The sequence below is a fragment of the Diorhabda carinulata genome, chromosome 4 (genome assembly GCF_026250575.1).
Source record: "Diorhabda carinulata isolate Delta chromosome 4, icDioCari1.1, whole genome shotgun sequence".
Lineage (NCBI taxonomy): Eukaryota > Metazoa > Arthropoda > Insecta > Coleoptera > Chrysomelidae > Diorhabda > Diorhabda carinulata.
Window position 1 is genome coordinate 3,134,297 of NC_079463.1, and position 19,468 is coordinate 3,153,764.

Consider the following 19,468-nt stretch of genomic DNA (forward strand, 5'->3'; position numbering starts at 1 on the left):
TAAAATCTTCAAATGAGATATTTCCTATGTCTTTTTACATAAATTTGCCGTAAAAACGAATATTTCATAAAAAAATTCATCGAAATCGGATGATTTTTCGATTTTCTAGAACCACGAAAGTATAAAATTACCAAAAAATGTATTTTGGAGTTGAGTTTTTTGTACTTTACCTGAATTAACGTAAAAACTATTACAGTTACGGATATGAGACTTATTTTATTCAATTTTTTAGATCAAAATACGTATAGACCAAACAAATCTACCAAACTCGCTTAAGAAGCGTTTTAAAGTTTTGTTGTACCAACTTTTTTCCTTATATTTATATTGAAATACTATTACGAAACACCCTGTATATAAAAAAGTGATAAAAAGCAATTATACGTTATTTGGTGACTCATTAATCGTAGATCAAATCTTGAACCTTATTCCTGTATAATTATTGGTTCGGATTGGAATGAACTAAAATTCGAAAAGAATATTTCGAAGATAGGAAAATGATCCCCTTTTACCTAAATTAAAACTTTCAAATTTCTGATATTTGGTTGGAGTTCCGAAAACGGGAACCCACCGATTGGCTTCAAAAGTACATAACCCAACAAAGTAAACGCAAAAATTTTGGAAAAGAATATATGTAATCTCCTTTTAACTCCATACACTTTTCCCAGCGATTTTTCCCACACTTTTTATGATAAAAATCGTCGAGCTCCTCAAATTAACTATTAATAAACTTAAATTCATTAATTTTGGCCATTGCAATAACGGATGTGTGAGCTGGTGCATTGTCTTGATGAAACAACACTTTCTTCTTAACCAAATACGGCTCATTTTGCTTGGTTTCTTCGCTAAAAAGTTCGCACAATACTAGCCGTTGATAGTTTTTCCTTTTTCAAGATATTCAATGAAAATTATCCCACGCGCATCGCAAAAAACCAACGCCATGACCTTGTCTGCAGATGGAACAGTCTTTGTCTTCTTCGGAGCCGTTTCCCATTTTTAATTTCATTGTTTTGATTGTTTGGGGTATGAAGTGATGGACCCATGGTTATGAAACATTGACATCGATAGAAACATCTCCACGACGCTGTTTTTGTTCCATTGTGAGCAAACGCGGCACCCATCTTGCCCACCGCTTTCTTATGTCCAATATTAAGGAAGTGGCTAGTAGTTCATAACGTCGGAAATCACTTTACGTTATGTATTTTTTTGAATCCAATTTATCTAAATGTTCAGGGTAATATCCTGAATATTGGAATCCAATTCTGTACCGATTTTCGAAGTGAGATCGTTAAAATTAATTTGAAAGTGGGTTGTTCTATTTACATTTCCCTAATAACCTTGGAGTGTATTTACTGCCAAAATAGTTTCGTTCAAGATGTTCTAAGTATAACTCCAAATCGATATTCAAACACGCAAAATATTTTAGTACGGGAAATGTTCCATGGACACTGTCAAAATTCAAGGAGGATCAAGTTTAAGTATAAAAGTTACGTTGAAAGATTTAGTTGAGTGTTGTTTTTGAATGACAACAAGTCAATCTGGTTTTTTATTTCGAATTGAATATATAACAAACCAAAATCTGATATACTGAAGTTTGTATGATAAATAAAAAGCTTTTACATCAGGACATCGCACCTTCTCATACTTTGGTTATCAACATGACTAAAATAAAAAAAAAATTGCCTGATCCATTAACTGATATATTGCATCGCACGTTTTATTGCTTCAAGCTGGTAAAACGCTACGATGTGTTACAGAAAACTAGGAAAATGAAATCTTCCAAGTTAGAAACCCTTTTCGTTAATGTTTTTCGGGAAACAAGCAATCCCAGCACAAAAATCTGTCTTTCCAGATACTTTCTAATCGGCATCCTCCCCAATCTTTCAAACCTCAAGCAAGCTCGTGGTACCTAAACGGTTAGACAAAGGATCGTGCAAGTTTCCACCAGCTCTTGTTGTCCATTGATCCGTCATATCCTCTAGGAGGTTAAAATTGCGTTACGTAGTACTTGAACTACTCCCCATCCACATTTAATCAAATTCTTGTTGATACAATATTTGTTCTGAAACAAACGACGATTATTCCGATTAACTAAAATATATATTTGAGTATATATTTTGTTGTAACACATTTGGATGTTGTTTGGAAAATGTGTCGTAATTCTAAATCAAAACTGTATTTGAATTTGATTTTTAATACATTTTCGAACAGCCGAGTCGTCTAGACTTGCGAATTGAACGCTTCACGAACGAAGCCAAATTAAAATTAGAATTTCTACGTCAAACTAGTTTCCATGAATATAGGTCGTGTTTTCGTGGTTTTGAAAATAAAAAGTTCGTTAAATATATCCAAACAACGACATATCTAGAAAATATTTGTTCACAAAAAAGTGGAAACCAAAATAATGCAATGCGCATTTATACAACGCTGCAACATCAACATTTCTAATAATAATCATAATAATTAATCTATATATTTATCCTAAAGTCCAGTTCAAATTAATCCAGTTCAATGCGCAACGAATCACCTCTGTTTTTTGGTTAATTCCGATGCCTCAAACTACTCACTTCTTGAAATTTTACCCGTCAAATAGTTTGCGCAACAAATAACAAAAAAAAACAATTGATTTTGATATTTATATTTTAGAAAACAAAGATTGTTAGATATTTAAATTTTTGATTCAACGATTTTATTTCGACGTACACTTTTGCCATTTGGTTCCTTTCCTTTTTCAAAAAGAAGAAAACTGTTTTCTGACATATCTGTCAAACTAAATCGGGTTGAGGTCGGACCAAACAATTACATTCTTTCTCTCCGATTCATTCAAATACTCTTTGCACAGCTTGGGATCGTTTTCATGCTGGAAGATTAATTTTCTGCACTGGTCTAAACGTACTACAATAGCTTTTAATATTATTTATTATTATTTCTTCAAAATCTCTTTCTAGTTGTTCCAAACCAGCACCGCGCCTTCGCCGTGTTTTACAGTCGGGATTACGCATAGATCTAACATCCGTTCTTCTTTTGACATGCGCTCAAACACTCTTCCCTTAGAACCAAAAGCCTCATACTTTAACTCATAACTCAATCTCCTTTTCACTGTAAAAGTACTCAAAGTCGGATCCGTAGAATCATTGATCCGAGCTGCTATCTCTGGGCGCGTCAGTTATACGTTTATCTTCAGCGGTTGTGGTTTTTCGAAGCCGCCTCGAACGTTTTCTATCGCCAAAGTTTCTGGTGGATTCATAAGTTTTCACGCTGTATTCCACGGTGCAGTTACATTTGCCTAGACTTGCAAGTTTCCACTGATAGTTTTTTGGTTTTGTCCATTCTAAAACTTACAAGTCTGAATTTGCTTTACAAAAAGTGTATTGGACTAAAAATTATAAATCACAGGGCTAACTGGGACTAAACTACAATTATAAACAGCGAGAAAATAATAAAAAAATGATTCGGTACTTGTGGCGCTCGAAATTTGTTAATTTAATGGATTTTGGGGTGGGCAAAAACTATATTCATACGAAATTTTCGAATGAAAACCATAAAATTAAAATGTGTGTCGACAAGTCATAAAATAAAAAGTTCGCCGTATCAGTTCAATAATAATATTTAGCCTAATTGATTGCTGACCTTTTAAATTGCGTCAATGATACAATTCGATTAAAAAATTATGATTGTATTAAGACGAAGATCAGTTTAATTAGATTAATCTCATTACAATGTTTAAGTGTTATTATCGTACAGATTGATGTCTCGATTAATATTTTTCTTACCATACATTTGTGCGGCTTTGGGAATTACATTTAGAAGTTTTACAAAAAGTTGTCGTAATTTTTATCTAAAATATTTAGATATTCACTAATTACAGTTTTTCCTTCGTGATCTGTACAATTTTGTCATACATCTTGGATCGCAAACCTCGTAACTCCATAGAACCAAATTTTACAGTAGACACAAAAAACTTATCGATGAAAAAAATTGACTTAACACTTGATCTGTGTTTTTTTTTTTAATAACAGATATTAAATTTCGTAAAAATAAGTCTCAAGTAAATTAACACGTAGTGCAATTAACCTTAAACAAAAAGACTTGAACTTTTAAACTGTAAAGGTTTTTTTGAGGTTTTACGATTTTTTTTTGTTAGATGTGCTCAGAAATTATCTATCTAATGGTATCAAAACATTTGCATATTTACGATTTGATACTAAATTTGATTAGTTTTGCTCTCAATTTACTCCAAACCATTTGGATATGATGTATGTATGTATGGATTCGGGGTCTCGTGTACACTGCGACCCAAAAGATCTATTATTACCCCCTTTCTTGGTGTGATACTGAAGAACCCAGTGTTTACATCTGATCCATCAATCCCACTCCTTTTTCAATTGCCAGAGATCTTCGTCTTTTCTTTCATACGATCTCAAGTGTAGTGCTCTGGAGTTCCTTAGTGTTTTACACTTCGAGAGAATGTGGATATAGATTTCATCTTCAGGTGTTTGCTCCAATAGAACTCCTCTTAGTATTCGTAGATTGTTCTTACTTAGGTCGAGTATTTGCTTGTAGGTTGTCCCAATAATTGGTTTAGCTTCTATCTACGTAATTTCCAGTGTTTTTTCTATTGTTCTGTAGCTGATATCGGGTCCCATGAGGAGCGTGTCTGCTCCCGCTTTAGCGAGCTTATCAGCTGTTTCATTTCCCGGTGTGTCCCGGAATCTTGGGTAGGATCCAATCGCTCAATCCTTGTAATAATACAATTTACTTGCTGATCTCCATGTCCAAACCAATAATGGGATTGCTTCTATGAACCAATCATCAAGATTTTATTTCTTACAGTTGTATATCAGTTTTGTGGTGGGAATTCTTCCATACGTTCTACAGACAGTCCTTTAAGTAAGAATATATTGTGCCAGCTCTAAATACTCCAAGACTATCTTCTGTGTACGTTTGTTCCGAGTCTTTTAGGTGGTATATTTCGTAAAAAATCTGATGCGTACAAATCCCGAATATTTTTCAGAAAAACCCTGTATATGGAGCAGAAATGTTCGATCTAAACGTATTTCGGCTGACATAGATTCACAGAAACTTCAATTATCATCGTGGTAAATTTCAAGGTAATAACTGTGTGTCATCGTATTCTGAAAATAACTTTTGTCGCATATCAAATGTAGTTTTTAACAATTAACAATATTTCGCCGCGGCTTTAATTATTATTTATGAAGATCGCACATTTTGGAAAGATATACATAATCCGTATTAACCGTTGTGGCAACGTCCCGTTCGCTAGGTTATCATTTACGACCAGATGTTTCGTATCATTTGCTCGTTGCAATTAAATTATTCAATAAAATGTAGACGATGAAATCCAAGGTTGGGATTATCCATAAACAATATTATCATTCAAATTTTTATATTAGTTCAAGTTTTATTTTTTACTTCTATATGAAAGTGGTAACTCACGCTCGTGTTTTATATTTAAACTTGATACAAGATGGTGCTAACTTCCGATTGCGGTATTTTTAGAAAATGCGAGATTTTTGTTTTGAATGAATTGGAAAAATATTTCAGTTCGTAGTAATATTGTAATAAATATTTTTCAAAGAACTTTCGAAACAACCCGTCAAACATTATATAAAGACCAAAGAACTTACCAATTTTGTTAGAATTTTTTCCAAAGATTGTCGTTAATTAGATATGATAATCCCTAAAAAGAATTTTTACCGGCAAAGCTTCCTTTAAACCACCACCCCAGCGCCCTTCAAAGTTGTAACATTTTTACTTAATATCTCCGAGAATATTGATTTAACAGAAAAAAGTATGAAAAATAAAATGAAGCTTTTGAAATTCTCTACAAAAAACGTTGTATACATTTTTTATGTATTCTATTCTTTTGACTGTTATGACCCAAAATATCTCGGAGGGAATCAAATTCACTAACTTACCTTATCTTCTTAAAATATGTAAAAGGACATGCGGCGCGAAATTGTCATCAGTTCTCAGCACATATGCAAGATTTTTAATTTATCTTATTGTTCAAAGTAATTAAAAAAAAAATCAAAGATTCCGTCCCATGTTATATTATCCATCCTGGCAAGGATAGTAGTACGAATTTATGAAATCATTGTAATGTGATCAGTTCTTAATGAATTTGAAGATTTTAAAACGAATCCGACGTATGAAAATGCTGAATAATCGATTTAATAACTTCTGCACTAGCATGGTATTCCTAGCAACGATAATAGTACGCATTTATGAAATTATTGTAACGTCATAAGTCTCTGGCAAGTATGCCAAATTTGGAATTGATTCGTTGTTCAAAGGAGTTGAAAAAATCATAATCAAACACCCACATGTTATCCTGTTGATCTTGGCAAGGATGGTAATACGAAATTATGAAATAATTGAAATGTCACCAGCTTTTGATGATTTTGGAAAATTTCAAATGAATTTAACGTTTGGAAATGCTCAAAAATCGAGTTAATAGATTCCTTGTTAATCTGGTAATCCTGGTGAAGGTAAAGAAACGAATTTAAAGGATTATTATGTCATCGGTTTCAAAGACTCCTTCGCATGCTATCCTGTTGATCCTGGCAAGGATGGAAATACGAATTTATGAAATAATTGAAATGTCACCAGCTTTTGATGATTTTGAAGAATTTCAAATGAATTTAACGTTTGGAAATGCTCAAAAATCGAGTTAATAGATTCCTTGTTAATCTGGTAATCCTGGTGAAGGTAAAGAAACGAATTTATGAAATTATTGTATTGTCATCGGTCTTTGCCAAGTATTATCCAAAAAAAAACAAAGTTCTCTTAACTTAACCCTAGCGTTAAATTTTTTTTAACCATCCAACAAATAATATTCCAGAAATGTCGATCTTTAGAATTCTGTATACAGGTGCATCGTTTATATTATGGGAAACTTAGGCCCCTTTCACACCAAACGAATCCGAATCAATCTGGATCGCTCCGAATCAAGTTGAATCTGATTCGTCATCTCCACTCTTTCCGCCAATTTTCCTCCACACAGAAGATATGAGATTTCTGTTGCTGTGATTTTTATCACTGGCGTCATAAATCGCACTATTTTCTTTAACTTTTAAAATTAAATAATTCCACGTCCATCTCGTATGGTTGTTGATTCAAGACTGACCGGACGAGGAATCTGACAGGTTGAATCAAGTGCGATCTCGAATCAAAACCTGATTGAACCAGATTCGTCCGGTCTCAAGGCGGGAAAAGAGTCCCTTGACATTTGAACGGAGCGCTCGAAGCCGAATCGGATTCAACTTGATTCGGAGTGATTCTGATTGATTCGGATTCGTTTGGTGTGAAAGGGCTCTTAGTTATCGAGAGGCGATTGCAGACTTGTTGTTGGGAGCGACCACAAAAAATGTGGCGTGTACGGCCAGTCTTATATGTGCATTATTTATCACTAGATGTGGCAACGACTAAAATTATTTTATCATCTAGTATGGTAAATACGTTGTTGAGAATAATTATTATAATAAAATGATAACCCAATAAACTGGTCTTATATAATTACTGTTATTATAAAAATCTGATTTGTTATCAGGAAATTACCGCTTCTCTACATTATTTTATCCTTATCAAACTATTTTATTATCCTTATTAGTGTCATTATTAAATTAAAACTTTTAAATAATACTATAGTCCATTCTTATGGATGAGAGAGTAATAAAATGATGAAGCATTCGTATTCCATAGGCGTATCACTTTTTTTAGTGTTAGCGTCTAAACCGATAGAAGGAGCTTGCTGAACTTTGGATTAAAACCATAGAATACGCTAAACAGTGTGTTCAGTATGAATATCACCAACGGTTCCAAAAAATTCTAACTAAGTTGATTATTTAATAAACAAAATGAACATTGGAAACAGACATTATATATGAGACACCGTCTATATTACTATGGATAACTTAGAAATGTCGTGACGACTGTATTTTGTGATTTTGCGAGCTTCTTTTTTCATAAATCGATACTATGTATCTAATAATAGGTTTCAATGAACTTTTAGCACGTTTTTAAGAGAATAGAAAGGTCGCACCTATTCCATTAAGTCGTAATGTTCGCAAACATAATTTCTAAATTGCCGAAGGATGAGTTGTCCTTGGATTAATATTCCCTGAGCAAACGTCACTACCATTTACTGTGTCTAGCATTATAACATTGTACAGTACAGTCCAAAAGTTTGTAATTAAACGAAAACTAATCTCGAAGTGTTGATAAAGGCGTGTAGTCCAGGCGCTGTAGCCAAAATTTTATTGATTTTTGGCACACAAGTAGTTTCTGAAGAGTACTTAAAAACAAAAATTGTTCTGCGCGCGAGCGACCAGTTTCCTTTTCCTCCAATGACACTTTTTGAGAAACTTTTCTCGAGGAATCTCTGTTTTCAAGCGCGTAATAAAAAAAACTGACTGGTATACGCGAAAATCTCAATCTCCAGTTTTTTTGCATGCACAAAAGTGTAGCTGAAAAGTTGTTTGTACAAAACGTATCTTGAAAGTTAATTTTTATATTTTATCCCGTTACAACGCTTAATCAAGCGTCGAGACGCTTTTATTGTCATTTAATAATCAATCGATTGATTGATACCAAGGCGCCGTATAGAAACTCTTTTATTTTTAATCGCGTCTATCAAAACCGGTGACTGAATGGTGTTTAATGGAAACATCCGTTTTTTGTAGATCGAAAATAAACAATTTAATGAAACAAATATGATCCGCGTACAACAGTGTTCGTCTGTTATATACAATTTATTAAATTTTCCGACATAATTTTCTCCGGTCTATTTTTAATCTCTTAACTACGACGTGGAAACTTGGATGTCTGATATGAATGCGCACACCTATCTGTTATTGATGATCAGAAATAAAAATGTATTATGTAATCTAGATATTTCTATTGGAACACTCACAGTTGTCGTTTCATCAACATTTTTTATCGTAATTTTTGCACAATGTACTTGAGGCATTCACGTAGGTTTAAAATAAAGCGGAACAAAACGTAAATAACTCTCGGAATTTCATTTCTTCACAATACTCGGCATTAAAAATATCATAAAACTAATTATTATTCGTTTTTCATATATAGTGTGTTCATAAATATAGTTAATAGTTTCGAATTCTTATAGATTTTTAAACAATACATCCCGTATATATATTTTGTTTTTCATAATTCATCAAATTATATATCCAACCGTCAATAAATCAAAATCGATTGTTACGTAAATAACTATTTTTCTATCGTCCTAAATTTGTATAACATAAATAAATATTTAAACTATGATATTACAGAAGATTGCGTTTAAAAAAAAGCTGTAATAAAGTTAGAAAAAGCCCTAATTTGAGACAAAAACTGTCAAATTTTCATCTATGTCTCCCTCTCTTCCTATCGGAAATAGAAGAAGATAGAATCTGCGATAAGAATACGTTTCGTATATTTTCTGAATACCATCAGAACGTTTCAGTCTGTTCTGAACATCCATTTATCCACGAACCATTCATGAACATTTAATTTGACATTTTTATGTTCTGTGACCTATGTAACGTTTTATTTTTCACAAGTACATAGAGAAATATAAAAGTTAGAGGTTAATCGCTGCTAAACAGCGCACCATTTTAAACTAACTGCCCATGAATCTGATGACAGAACAGTTCAGGATCTTCACAGCGAAGAAAACAATAAATTCGTATATCGTTTCCTGTTTTAACGGTAGATAGCGCTGTTATGTGATTATTATTATATTAAATTATTCCAATTCTAATTGTATTACAAATAATTTTTTATAATGTTTACGTTGCTGTGTCTGTAATATCTGTAATTTTCTACATTATTATAGTTTTATAAAGAAGTTTCATTTCATGTAATCACAATAATAATAATTTTTTTACAGGAAACAGCCGGTGAAAATGACTTGGACAAAGACGAAGTAAACATCATTAGCGGAGCTCTGGAATTACGTAAGAAAACGGTCAGTGAGGTTATGACAAAAATAGAAGATGTTTTTATGCTCGATTACGAAGCTATATTGGACTTTGAAACAGTTTCCGAAATAATGAAAAGTGGATTTTCGCGTATACCCGTTTATGAAGGGTCGCGTCAAAATATCGTTACGATGCTGTACATTAAAGATTTGGCGTTTGTCGATCCCGATGATAACACCCCTTTGAAAACATTGTGCCAATTCTATCAGAACCCTTGCAATTTTGTTTTCGAAGATGTTACCTTGGATGTTATATTCAAAATTTTCAAAGAAGGTGAGTTCATAGTATATGTTAAACAGGTATATTAGAAAGTATAAAATAAAGAAGAATCGATAGAGAAAAACATTGAATTGAATCGCTGTTTAGATTGTTCCCACAATATATTCCATGTAAAACAACAATTCACATGTTTTAATATGCCTCAAAACCTTTCACTCTAATTCCAAAGTCTTTCCTCGACATTTGATAAGATCTGATATCTTAAATTTCTTAAGTAAGGTAATTTTTTCAACTCTAACAATTGCCAAAAAATATTTATCATTGCTTTTCCGAACCATTGTATGGTTTATGTATTGGAATCTTTTGATATTTCTTATTTAACCTCTATTCATAGTATTAACCTTTAGGTTTACTTATTTGATCCATATTGATATGTGGAGCAAACAAAATATGCTTAATCGTGATTATCCAATATAGACTCCTGTTGTTTACTTTATGACGAAATAATTAATAATATTGAATAGAACTTCACACAATGCTAAATAGAAGGTAAAGAACCACTCAAACTTTGAAAACAACACCAAATGGTATAGTGATTGTTCAAAAAATATGTTGCTATTGAAAGATTTGTAGAGATTAACTAGAAAAGAAATATTAAATATGTGAAATAGAGATCCCATGTGATTGTTTGGAAGCTATTCTGAGAATGCCAAAGAAAACTTTATGAGTAATAAAATCTCACTAGTCTGGATTCCTGGTGACAAGGGAATCAGATGTAATGAGGCTAATACACTCAAAAGGAACTGAAACTCCTTCTATTGGTTTTGAGCCTTACTGTGGTGAAGGAAAATGCATCTAAAAGAAAAAAAATTGGAAGGGGAATTGGAAAAAAAGTATTATAGTTGTATCGCTTTAAAAACCTCTATATCCAAAAAAGTGAAAAGAAACTGTATGAGAACGGGTCTGGGAGAAATTGAATAATACAGAATCTGTGGTGAGGAGGATTGAAGTCCTGTTTACCATTGCCGACAGAATAATTCTTTGGGCAAATATACTCAATAGCAAAGATCTAATCTCCTCAAAGCTAGCACAGATACTGTAGTTTACTGGAACTAGAAGATAAACTTAAAAGCAGTTCTGATAGATAGAAAATTTGAAGTATTTGTACCAATTAGAGGTTACTTCATTTAAAAGGTGACAAATACAGGTAGTTTTAACCATATTATAGTCTATTTTTAAAATAAAGTTCTTGTTTAACTTTGATTTGTATTATAATCATAGCTACAGTTTCAATTGCAATTGGTTATTCTTGTTAATTTTTTTTTAATTTCAATTTCTTGTACCTATTCTAAAACTCTCTTTAAGATAGATTCTGTTTTAAATAAATTGCTAGAAGTATAATTTTCATGAAGCCAAAATCTACTATAACTTGTGATTTTTTGTGAGACTTGGTGCAGTGGTAGTTAACAGTGATTTGATTATGAATATCATTCAGCAGCACTAAAGCTAGGAATTTTTTATTTTATTTTTCAGGTAACAAAGGTCACATGGCATTTGTTCATAGAGTGAACAATGAAGGAGAAGGTGATCCCTTCTATGAAACTATTGGTTTAATAACTTTGGAAGATGTAATCGAAGAATTGATCCAGGCGGAAATTATGGATGAGACTGATGTGTTTAGTAAGTAATATTAGATATTAAAAAATTTCCTAAACTGAATTTGGTATGTCACAATTAGCTTTTCAATTTCTTATGTAGGTATAATAGTAAATTGTATTTCATTTTATCTAAAATGAACTTATTTTTATAACTCCCATTATTTTTCAGCCGACAATCGTTCAAAGAGAAAAAGAAATGCGGAAAGAAGACAAGACTTCACGGTATTTGCTGAAAAACGTGGCGAACTTAACAAAATAAGAATCAGTCCTCAATTGACTCTCGCTGCTTTCCAGTATCTGAGCACAAGTAAGAAGAAATTTTATTTACGCATATTTATAACTTTTACTTAATCATATATTATTAGTTAACAGTATTGAAGGTTCATTTTGATTTTTAGTGAAAATTCCATTAGCTATATCTGGGTTCCATTAAAAAATATTCTAATCTAATCGTTGGTATTTTTGTGTTAGTAACAAAAACTAAATGTCGTTAAATTCCCTTGGAGGCATCCGAAGCTTCATTTTCTTATCCCTCTAATGTTCATTTAAACAAAATCTACTTCAATTGCAAGTTCTTAGTCCGTAAAACAATTTTTTTTCATCTAACAAGTTTGATATGTAACATGGTAACATTTTTTTCTTAGTTTCGGATTTTTTGCTGGGGAATCAGCTTTAATATAATTTCCTATCAATATCATCCAACAATCTTGACAAATAACAGTTACATCTTTAACAATAACGTAAAATAAAATAAATATGCCGCATTTTTTATTCCTGATACAAATTTTATTTTAGGTGTTGAATCCTTCCACCCTAATGTTATATCCGAGACAATATTACGCCGTTTATTGAAACAAGATATTGCCGTACATATAAAGAAGAATAAAGAATGGCGTACGGATCCGGCAAATGTAATATACAACCAAGGTAAATCGGTTGACTTCTTTGTGTTAATTCTTGAAGGTCGTGTAGAGGTAACTGTTGGCAAAGAAAACCTTATATTCGAAGGAGGACCATTCACATATTTCGGAACTCAAGCCTTGGTTCAAACCGTTGGAATTGGTAAGTTATATTTTACTATACATTGTATAAGAAAAACTAAAAACGATATGATTAAATATCAATTACACACATTGCTAAATTTCAATTTTATTTGATAAATTTTCATCTTACAGAATCACCTTCGGTCACAACATCAGCAATGGGTAGTTTGGAATCATTAAATATCGATTCTTTATTGCGTCACACTTTCGTTCCCGATTATACAGTTCGTGCTAGCACCGAGGTGCTTTATTTGAAGATAAAGAGAAGCCTTTATCTGGCGGCAAAGAGAGCTACTTTGATGGAACGATCCAAAAAAGACGATACCGGCGTGGACCAACATTTCGATGAAGAAGTTGATAAGGTATTTATTTAACAACGGTAAAACTTTCCTCTACAACCCAAAAATCCCGTTATCTCTTCCTTTTTAGATCCTTCATAACCCCAGTTTAGACGAAGATTTTATTTTGACTTTCGAAGCTTGTGATGACAGCAACAGAATTTTTTTATCAGATGAGAAATGATTATGATGAACGTAATATTTCAAATGAATAAGGTATAAGTTCCATAAATTTTTGTTTTTCTAATATTTACATCAAGTTGGCAAAACGTATCTTACGAAAACTAAATAGATGTATTCAGGGGTTAAAAGAAGTACAGTTGGGGTGACTAAACGTACTCCCTTATTAAGTTATTACTTATTTTTTGTTAATGTAGTAACACAAAATCTTGTTGAAGCAAAGGACATGTAACAAACCTTTGACTTGATGTTTTTCTGTTCTTAGTTTCCATTAATATCTATTACTGCCACTATCTATTTGAAATATGTCACTTTTTTGATATCATATTTATTTCCATTCAACTTCTTTTCCGTATTTTTCTGTAGTCCTCTTTCGATATTACTAAGTCGTTGGCAAAAAGTACTTTTTTTGATATAGATCCATTCTCACATTGTGTACCTGGTTTACTTTCCTCAATTATGTGATGTATAAATATTTCAAAAATGGTAATTGTATCGATTTAACACGTTATTTTTTTAGCTTATGCATTCATTGGCTGATGACGACATAATAAGCGCAGGTAGTCAAACACCAAAACGGAAATCTTTGAGAAAATCTCAAGAATTAAAACCGGACAGTTTATCGAGTCAGACCAGCCCAAAGACACCATCACATTTCAGCAGTAATAGTCCTCCGCACCGTCTTGGTTCCCGTGACGTAAACGGTTCTGTTAAAGCAAGTCCTGTAGACGATATTCAAATAGTGGGGGCTAAGGATGAAGAAAACACCATGCTTTTGCCGAAAAATTCATAACGAATTTTCAAGGTCCTATTTATTTAGGGCCCACTTTTAAAACGCTACTTAAATGATTGTATTCTATTTAATTAAGTTCAATGTTAATGGAGAAATATTATTTATGGTTATTCTCTATTGGCATTTATCTTTTATCTTAAATTGAAGAACTGACACTGGATATATCGTATTTGGAAAAGTTTTTATATATTTTATTTGATCATTACAAATTCTACAAAAAAACTTTATTTTATTATAAGAGTATCTACACTGTAAAAACTAAGCTGCAAATTTTCTTATTCTTCATCTATTGCTATGACTGAACTTCTGGCATTTAATTTACCGACTTTTTGATTTTTCTTTTTACAACCAGTTTTTTTTTGTTTTTAGTTTTTCACTATTCCTTGTGTTTCTATTGAAAACACGGTTACTATACAGCAATACTCAAAATTATACTCTCTGGTCCTTCGAGCCTAACATGAACCTGTAGATGACTCAAAGAACCAGACATGTGAATAATGTTGTAGTAGATCAGAATGAACATCACCAAAAATTTTAACTTAGCTACTACTTTTTTTTTGATACCATATTTTTAGGCCAAATTTTATTCTTTATATTATTTTATCATAGAAATAACAACTTTTTGAAATAGATGTATCTACTGGCAACTTATTTAGTGGTACTTACTGTTTTTTAAATTTCCTTTAACCAATATTTAGCTGTCTTGATATATAACGGTAAGTTCAGAAAATTTAATTTAATCATAACATTATACAGATATAAGAACAAATTAATTAACACATACAAGTTAGTTTGTTAATTCATGCAACTGCATTGCTTTGGTGACTTGGCATACCCTCTGTTAATTCTCTTAGTAACGTTTTCGTTGTCGTTGTATTTCTAATTATGGGCTTTGATGTTTTTAACAACTAACGGTGAATTAAGAGAAATGGACGTAATGGGTACAAGAAATACAGGAACTTTCAAGAGTTTTTTTAATCCGTGTCTCTGATCTCTATTTTTGCATATGCTGATCCTTCGTATTTTGTCTTATGCTCTGCGTTTCTTGTTTTCTATTGTTAGTTAATTTAACACAATTTTTTTGTTTAATAAGTTTTCGTTAGGTCAGTGTATCAACACTAAATTTACTTAATTTGATTTTTTCTGAACTTATTGTTTAAGGAACTAATATTACTAAAAAAATTGTTCGTTGTATAAAAGTTTTAAGAATTTCAATATGTACTTAAACCCCATAAGCGTAAGTTTGATTTGAAGTTTAATATGTAGATTATATAAAACTATGTTACACAGAAGATTTAAATTAACAATCAAGACCTGGTAGGTTTCTACTTGGGAAAAATCATTTAAACGAGCAATAATTTTTACTTAAACGTTTTTTAGTACTTAAAATCCAATTAATATAACTTGTAATTGTAATTCCTGGTATGGTCTAGAAAAAATATAAAGTATATTTAAAAGATATACAATATATTTTTTAATCGAAGTTTGCTATCTATGACAAAAAATAGCAGTGCCGTTGTGAGGCTAAAAAACCATTTTTCACATGTCTTCAGACACTCGAATCAATGTCTTGTACTTATAAAATTTAGTATATCATGAACAAAGTTGGAAACTTCAAAAGTAGAAAATTCAGAATCGTTGAAAATATGTACAACTTAAATGAAAATAATTACACGTTTTAACCAAAAGAATATAACAGTCACCGAAAAAATTAAGTTTTTCCACGAATTTTCAAATGTGGTTTTATATTTGAAAAATTTTCACTAGTTTGGATAGTAATTAACAGTTCCTTATTTAACATAATTGAACTTATTCAAAATTTGATTTAAAATTTTAATTTAATCAAAAATAGTATTTTTTTTAGTTTATTTTCATTAACAATGGTTTTCCTAAGTTAAATTTTGTCAAAATTTGTTTTTTGGGTGTAATTAAGTAAAAAAAAAGTACTAAGGGTTTAATTTGACCACAAATGGGACTTTCTAAATTTATTTTATTTAAAAATTTGGTTTCCTGAGTTTGTGTGCTGGCTTTAATTTGGTCAAAACCAAGAATATTTATGTTTATTTCGATCAAAAATTGGTTTTCCTCAGCTAAATTTTGGTTTTTCTGGGTATAATTTAGCGCAAGATGTACCATACGTTCAATTTGAACAAAAATAGGATCATATAAGTTCATTTTGATGAAGAATCGATTTTCCTGAGTTCAAGTTTGTAAAAATTGTTTTTGTTATCCCGGGCTAATTTAATAGAAAAGTGCCATAAGTTTAATTTGTTTGAAAAATGGCTTTTCTATATTGGAACATACATTGATTGTTTAAACTTAATTTAGTCAATTGACACAGAATACCTCAACAATTCTGTTTATAAGCTTTCTGGTGTCTTCCTACAATATTAATTATATACAAAAAATCTTTTCATCTCTAAAATATTTCGGTAAATTGAAGATCTTAACTTTTCCTACATTAATAATATCATCCACAACAAAAATTTTCAAAAATTAGTCTAATCAACGTTTTGATATTGTCTGTCGTTTCTTACCAGGGACAATCTGCTTTAAGAGTTTTGCAGTGCGGGGTGTTTAATTTTTTTTTAACATTATTAGATTGTTAATTATTAAAGAACGAAATTGTAAGTTGAAGCTTTTAATATAAGAGAATATTTAATTGACACTCTGTACTACTAGTATATATATTTTATTGTTATATTATTTTGTAATTTTATAGGTGGTATATTTGTCCATACCCTTATACGTCGATATAATTTTTGGAAAAATCTTTTTTTTGATAAAACATTTTCTGTAGCGTAGTAAGAATAGTCTGTGAAATTATTAAGCAGTGTAGGTAAATTCATTGAGGGAACTGTTTTTTATGAAATTATGCATAAATAACAGTTTGATTATTTTTTTATATTCCACATTTTATTGTAATGTTATCAAATAACAAACAGTTTTTTTCACTGTATATAATTGGCGAGGTACAATTATGAATATTTTACTTTATTCAAACATATAAAAATGATATTTTTATAAGGTATGTCTTTTCAAATTCTTTGTTGATGATTCTATAATTTTCGTGTTACTAAATGATGGATTTCTAGGTCCTTTGTTATTTTTATCGTCAATTTTTGAATGCAAAGAAACCAGTAATGGATGGTGCTTTTAATTTCCTGTTGAAATATATGTAGATGCAATTTAAATAAACATTATTGAAATTTATATTTGTGTATTTATATATGCCAGATCTACACTTCTTAATTCACTTTCTTCCTGTCGGAAATCCTCTAAAAATTTTTTAAAAAGGCGTTCTCGTCTTTCCTAGAAATATAATAAAAAAGTTATAATCTGCAAGAAATAGGGTACAATGGAAAATGTGTTGTGAATAGAAGAATATAACGAAGCTCAAATTTCTGGAAGTTTTGTTGTCATTTATATACTTTCTGGCCCTCGAGCCTCATACTGAGCCAAATCCGGCTAGAAGGACCAGACATTGTCACGCATTTAAGACACAGTTTCTAACGAAAAATCAAATACCACAACAAATGAAGAAAATAGCCATATAATAATAATAATAGCCATTGATACTTACGTTGAAATAATAAAACCCTAACACAGAAATAAGATTTCTAACAAAAAATAGACAACTTAAACAAGACACGACAAAATAAGGAATATTATTATAAGAGAAAATTTGAATTGAAAACAAAAAGAACAACTAACATGGCAGAAGCCCCTATTCACAGACGACGTGGTCTGCAGTGTCATCCTCTTCTTCGTTGCTAAAGTTACCGAGTTACCAGTTCTTGTAGCAAACCCATAAATCAAGAATCTCAATACTTAATGTCTACATTTGACTTCAAAATCGAATAGTAATAATTTGTAAGTTTATTTGATACATACCTTCAATGTTATTCTTCCTAAATCATATAATTCATTTCTCACTTCTATAAGATAATTATTCTCATTATAATGTACCTTAGGATGTGTGAATATATTTTGATGCGCTTTGAATTTCAAAACATTTTGATTCCTAAAATAATATAAAAAAAAACAATTCTTTCCTTTCATTCAGATGAATTATTTTCGGATTATCACTTCCAAAGACCTACAGCTATTATCTAGGGTACATTTCACTAAGCACTCACTACATTCACGTTTCATTCAGTCCAGAGCGTAAACGTGGAATGGATAAGAGGCGTTTTGAGCGTTGTTATAAATATTAAGGAATAGTAAGATAGAAAAAATAAAGCGAAAGCTTTAAAAGGTTATGTTATAATTTGTAAGTTGTTATTTTTTATTATTAATTTGTAATTTTTTAGTGGAGTGCTTAACTGGTTTACATTAAAGTAAAATTTATCAAAATATCAAATGATCCTAAAACAGTTTATGAATATATTATATTTACCAAGTAGTATACAGTTTGGATTTTAATCTGGGGTCCAGTAAAGATAATTTTTTGTTGGGATCCATTTTAAATGTCAAATAATTGTCTGTCAAATTCAAAACTAGTTACAACTGGATTTTTTTGGTAATTAACCAAACTGTTTAAAAAGTAAATAACGTAAAATGTGTCATGATGTAACATAACATCTATGTGGATAGTAATCAATAGGTTCTGTATATTTTTTTGGCAGAAAAAAAAACTTAAGATTAGATATTTTTGTATGTAAAAAGCAATTCCAAGAGGGTAAACCTCATTACATTTGAGTAGTGCCTACCGTATAGGGATATCTGTAGAAATTGATCTTGAATTTCTGTATAGTGTAAAGTTCGTGAAATACGTGCCTTGGTAGCCGATTCCACAGATTTACACTTCTCCAAAGAAATGAGTCCCGATAAATTGAGGTTCTGCGTGTCTGCAGAACGAATTAGCAAAGTAATTGAAGAATTTAAGGAAATTAATTTAGTGGAGTGATAGGTGGATTATTATAAGTTAGGTAAGTGTAGTGTATAGTATTTAAATAAAATAGGAACGTAAGAGACAGTGTTTATTGATTAACCCAACGAATAGAAATCGTACAAATAAATAAGTCGAAACAAAATGTTTACCTTTCATTTTAACCTGATTTTTCATCAAGATAAAACATATAAAAACGTCTAATCGTAAGAAGTAAAAATCTACAATAAACTGATAGAAAAAAGATTTTCAGGTAAAAGTTATAGGTGGATTTTCAATTATTTATGAGTATTTATGTAAGGAATGAAAATATACTGGTTATCGAAAAAAATAATGCAAACTACA

At 31.0% G+C, this 19,468-nt stretch overlaps 1 protein-coding gene across 1 annotated transcript in view; it reads left to right on the plus strand.

The window, feature by feature from the left end:
• LOC130893326 (unextended protein) overlaps nucleotides 1–17,445 on the plus strand; it is a 30,655-nt gene extending 13,210 nt beyond the window's left edge. Inside the window, exons 5-10 of the mRNA XM_057799333.1 lie at nucleotides 9,911–10,274; nucleotides 11,754–11,900; nucleotides 12,048–12,185; nucleotides 12,674–12,940; nucleotides 13,054–13,283; nucleotides 13,960–17,445. Of these exons, the coding sequence (XP_057655316.1) occupies nucleotides 9,911–10,274; nucleotides 11,754–11,900; nucleotides 12,048–12,185; nucleotides 12,674–12,940; nucleotides 13,054–13,283; nucleotides 13,960–14,232 (1,419 nt within the window). The 3' untranslated portion in view covers nucleotides 14,233–17,445. The remainder of the gene's footprint in view (nucleotides 1–9,910; nucleotides 10,275–11,753; nucleotides 11,901–12,047; nucleotides 12,186–12,673; nucleotides 12,941–13,053; nucleotides 13,284–13,959) is intronic.
• The last annotated feature ends 2,023 nt before the right edge of the window (nucleotides 17,446–19,468 follow it).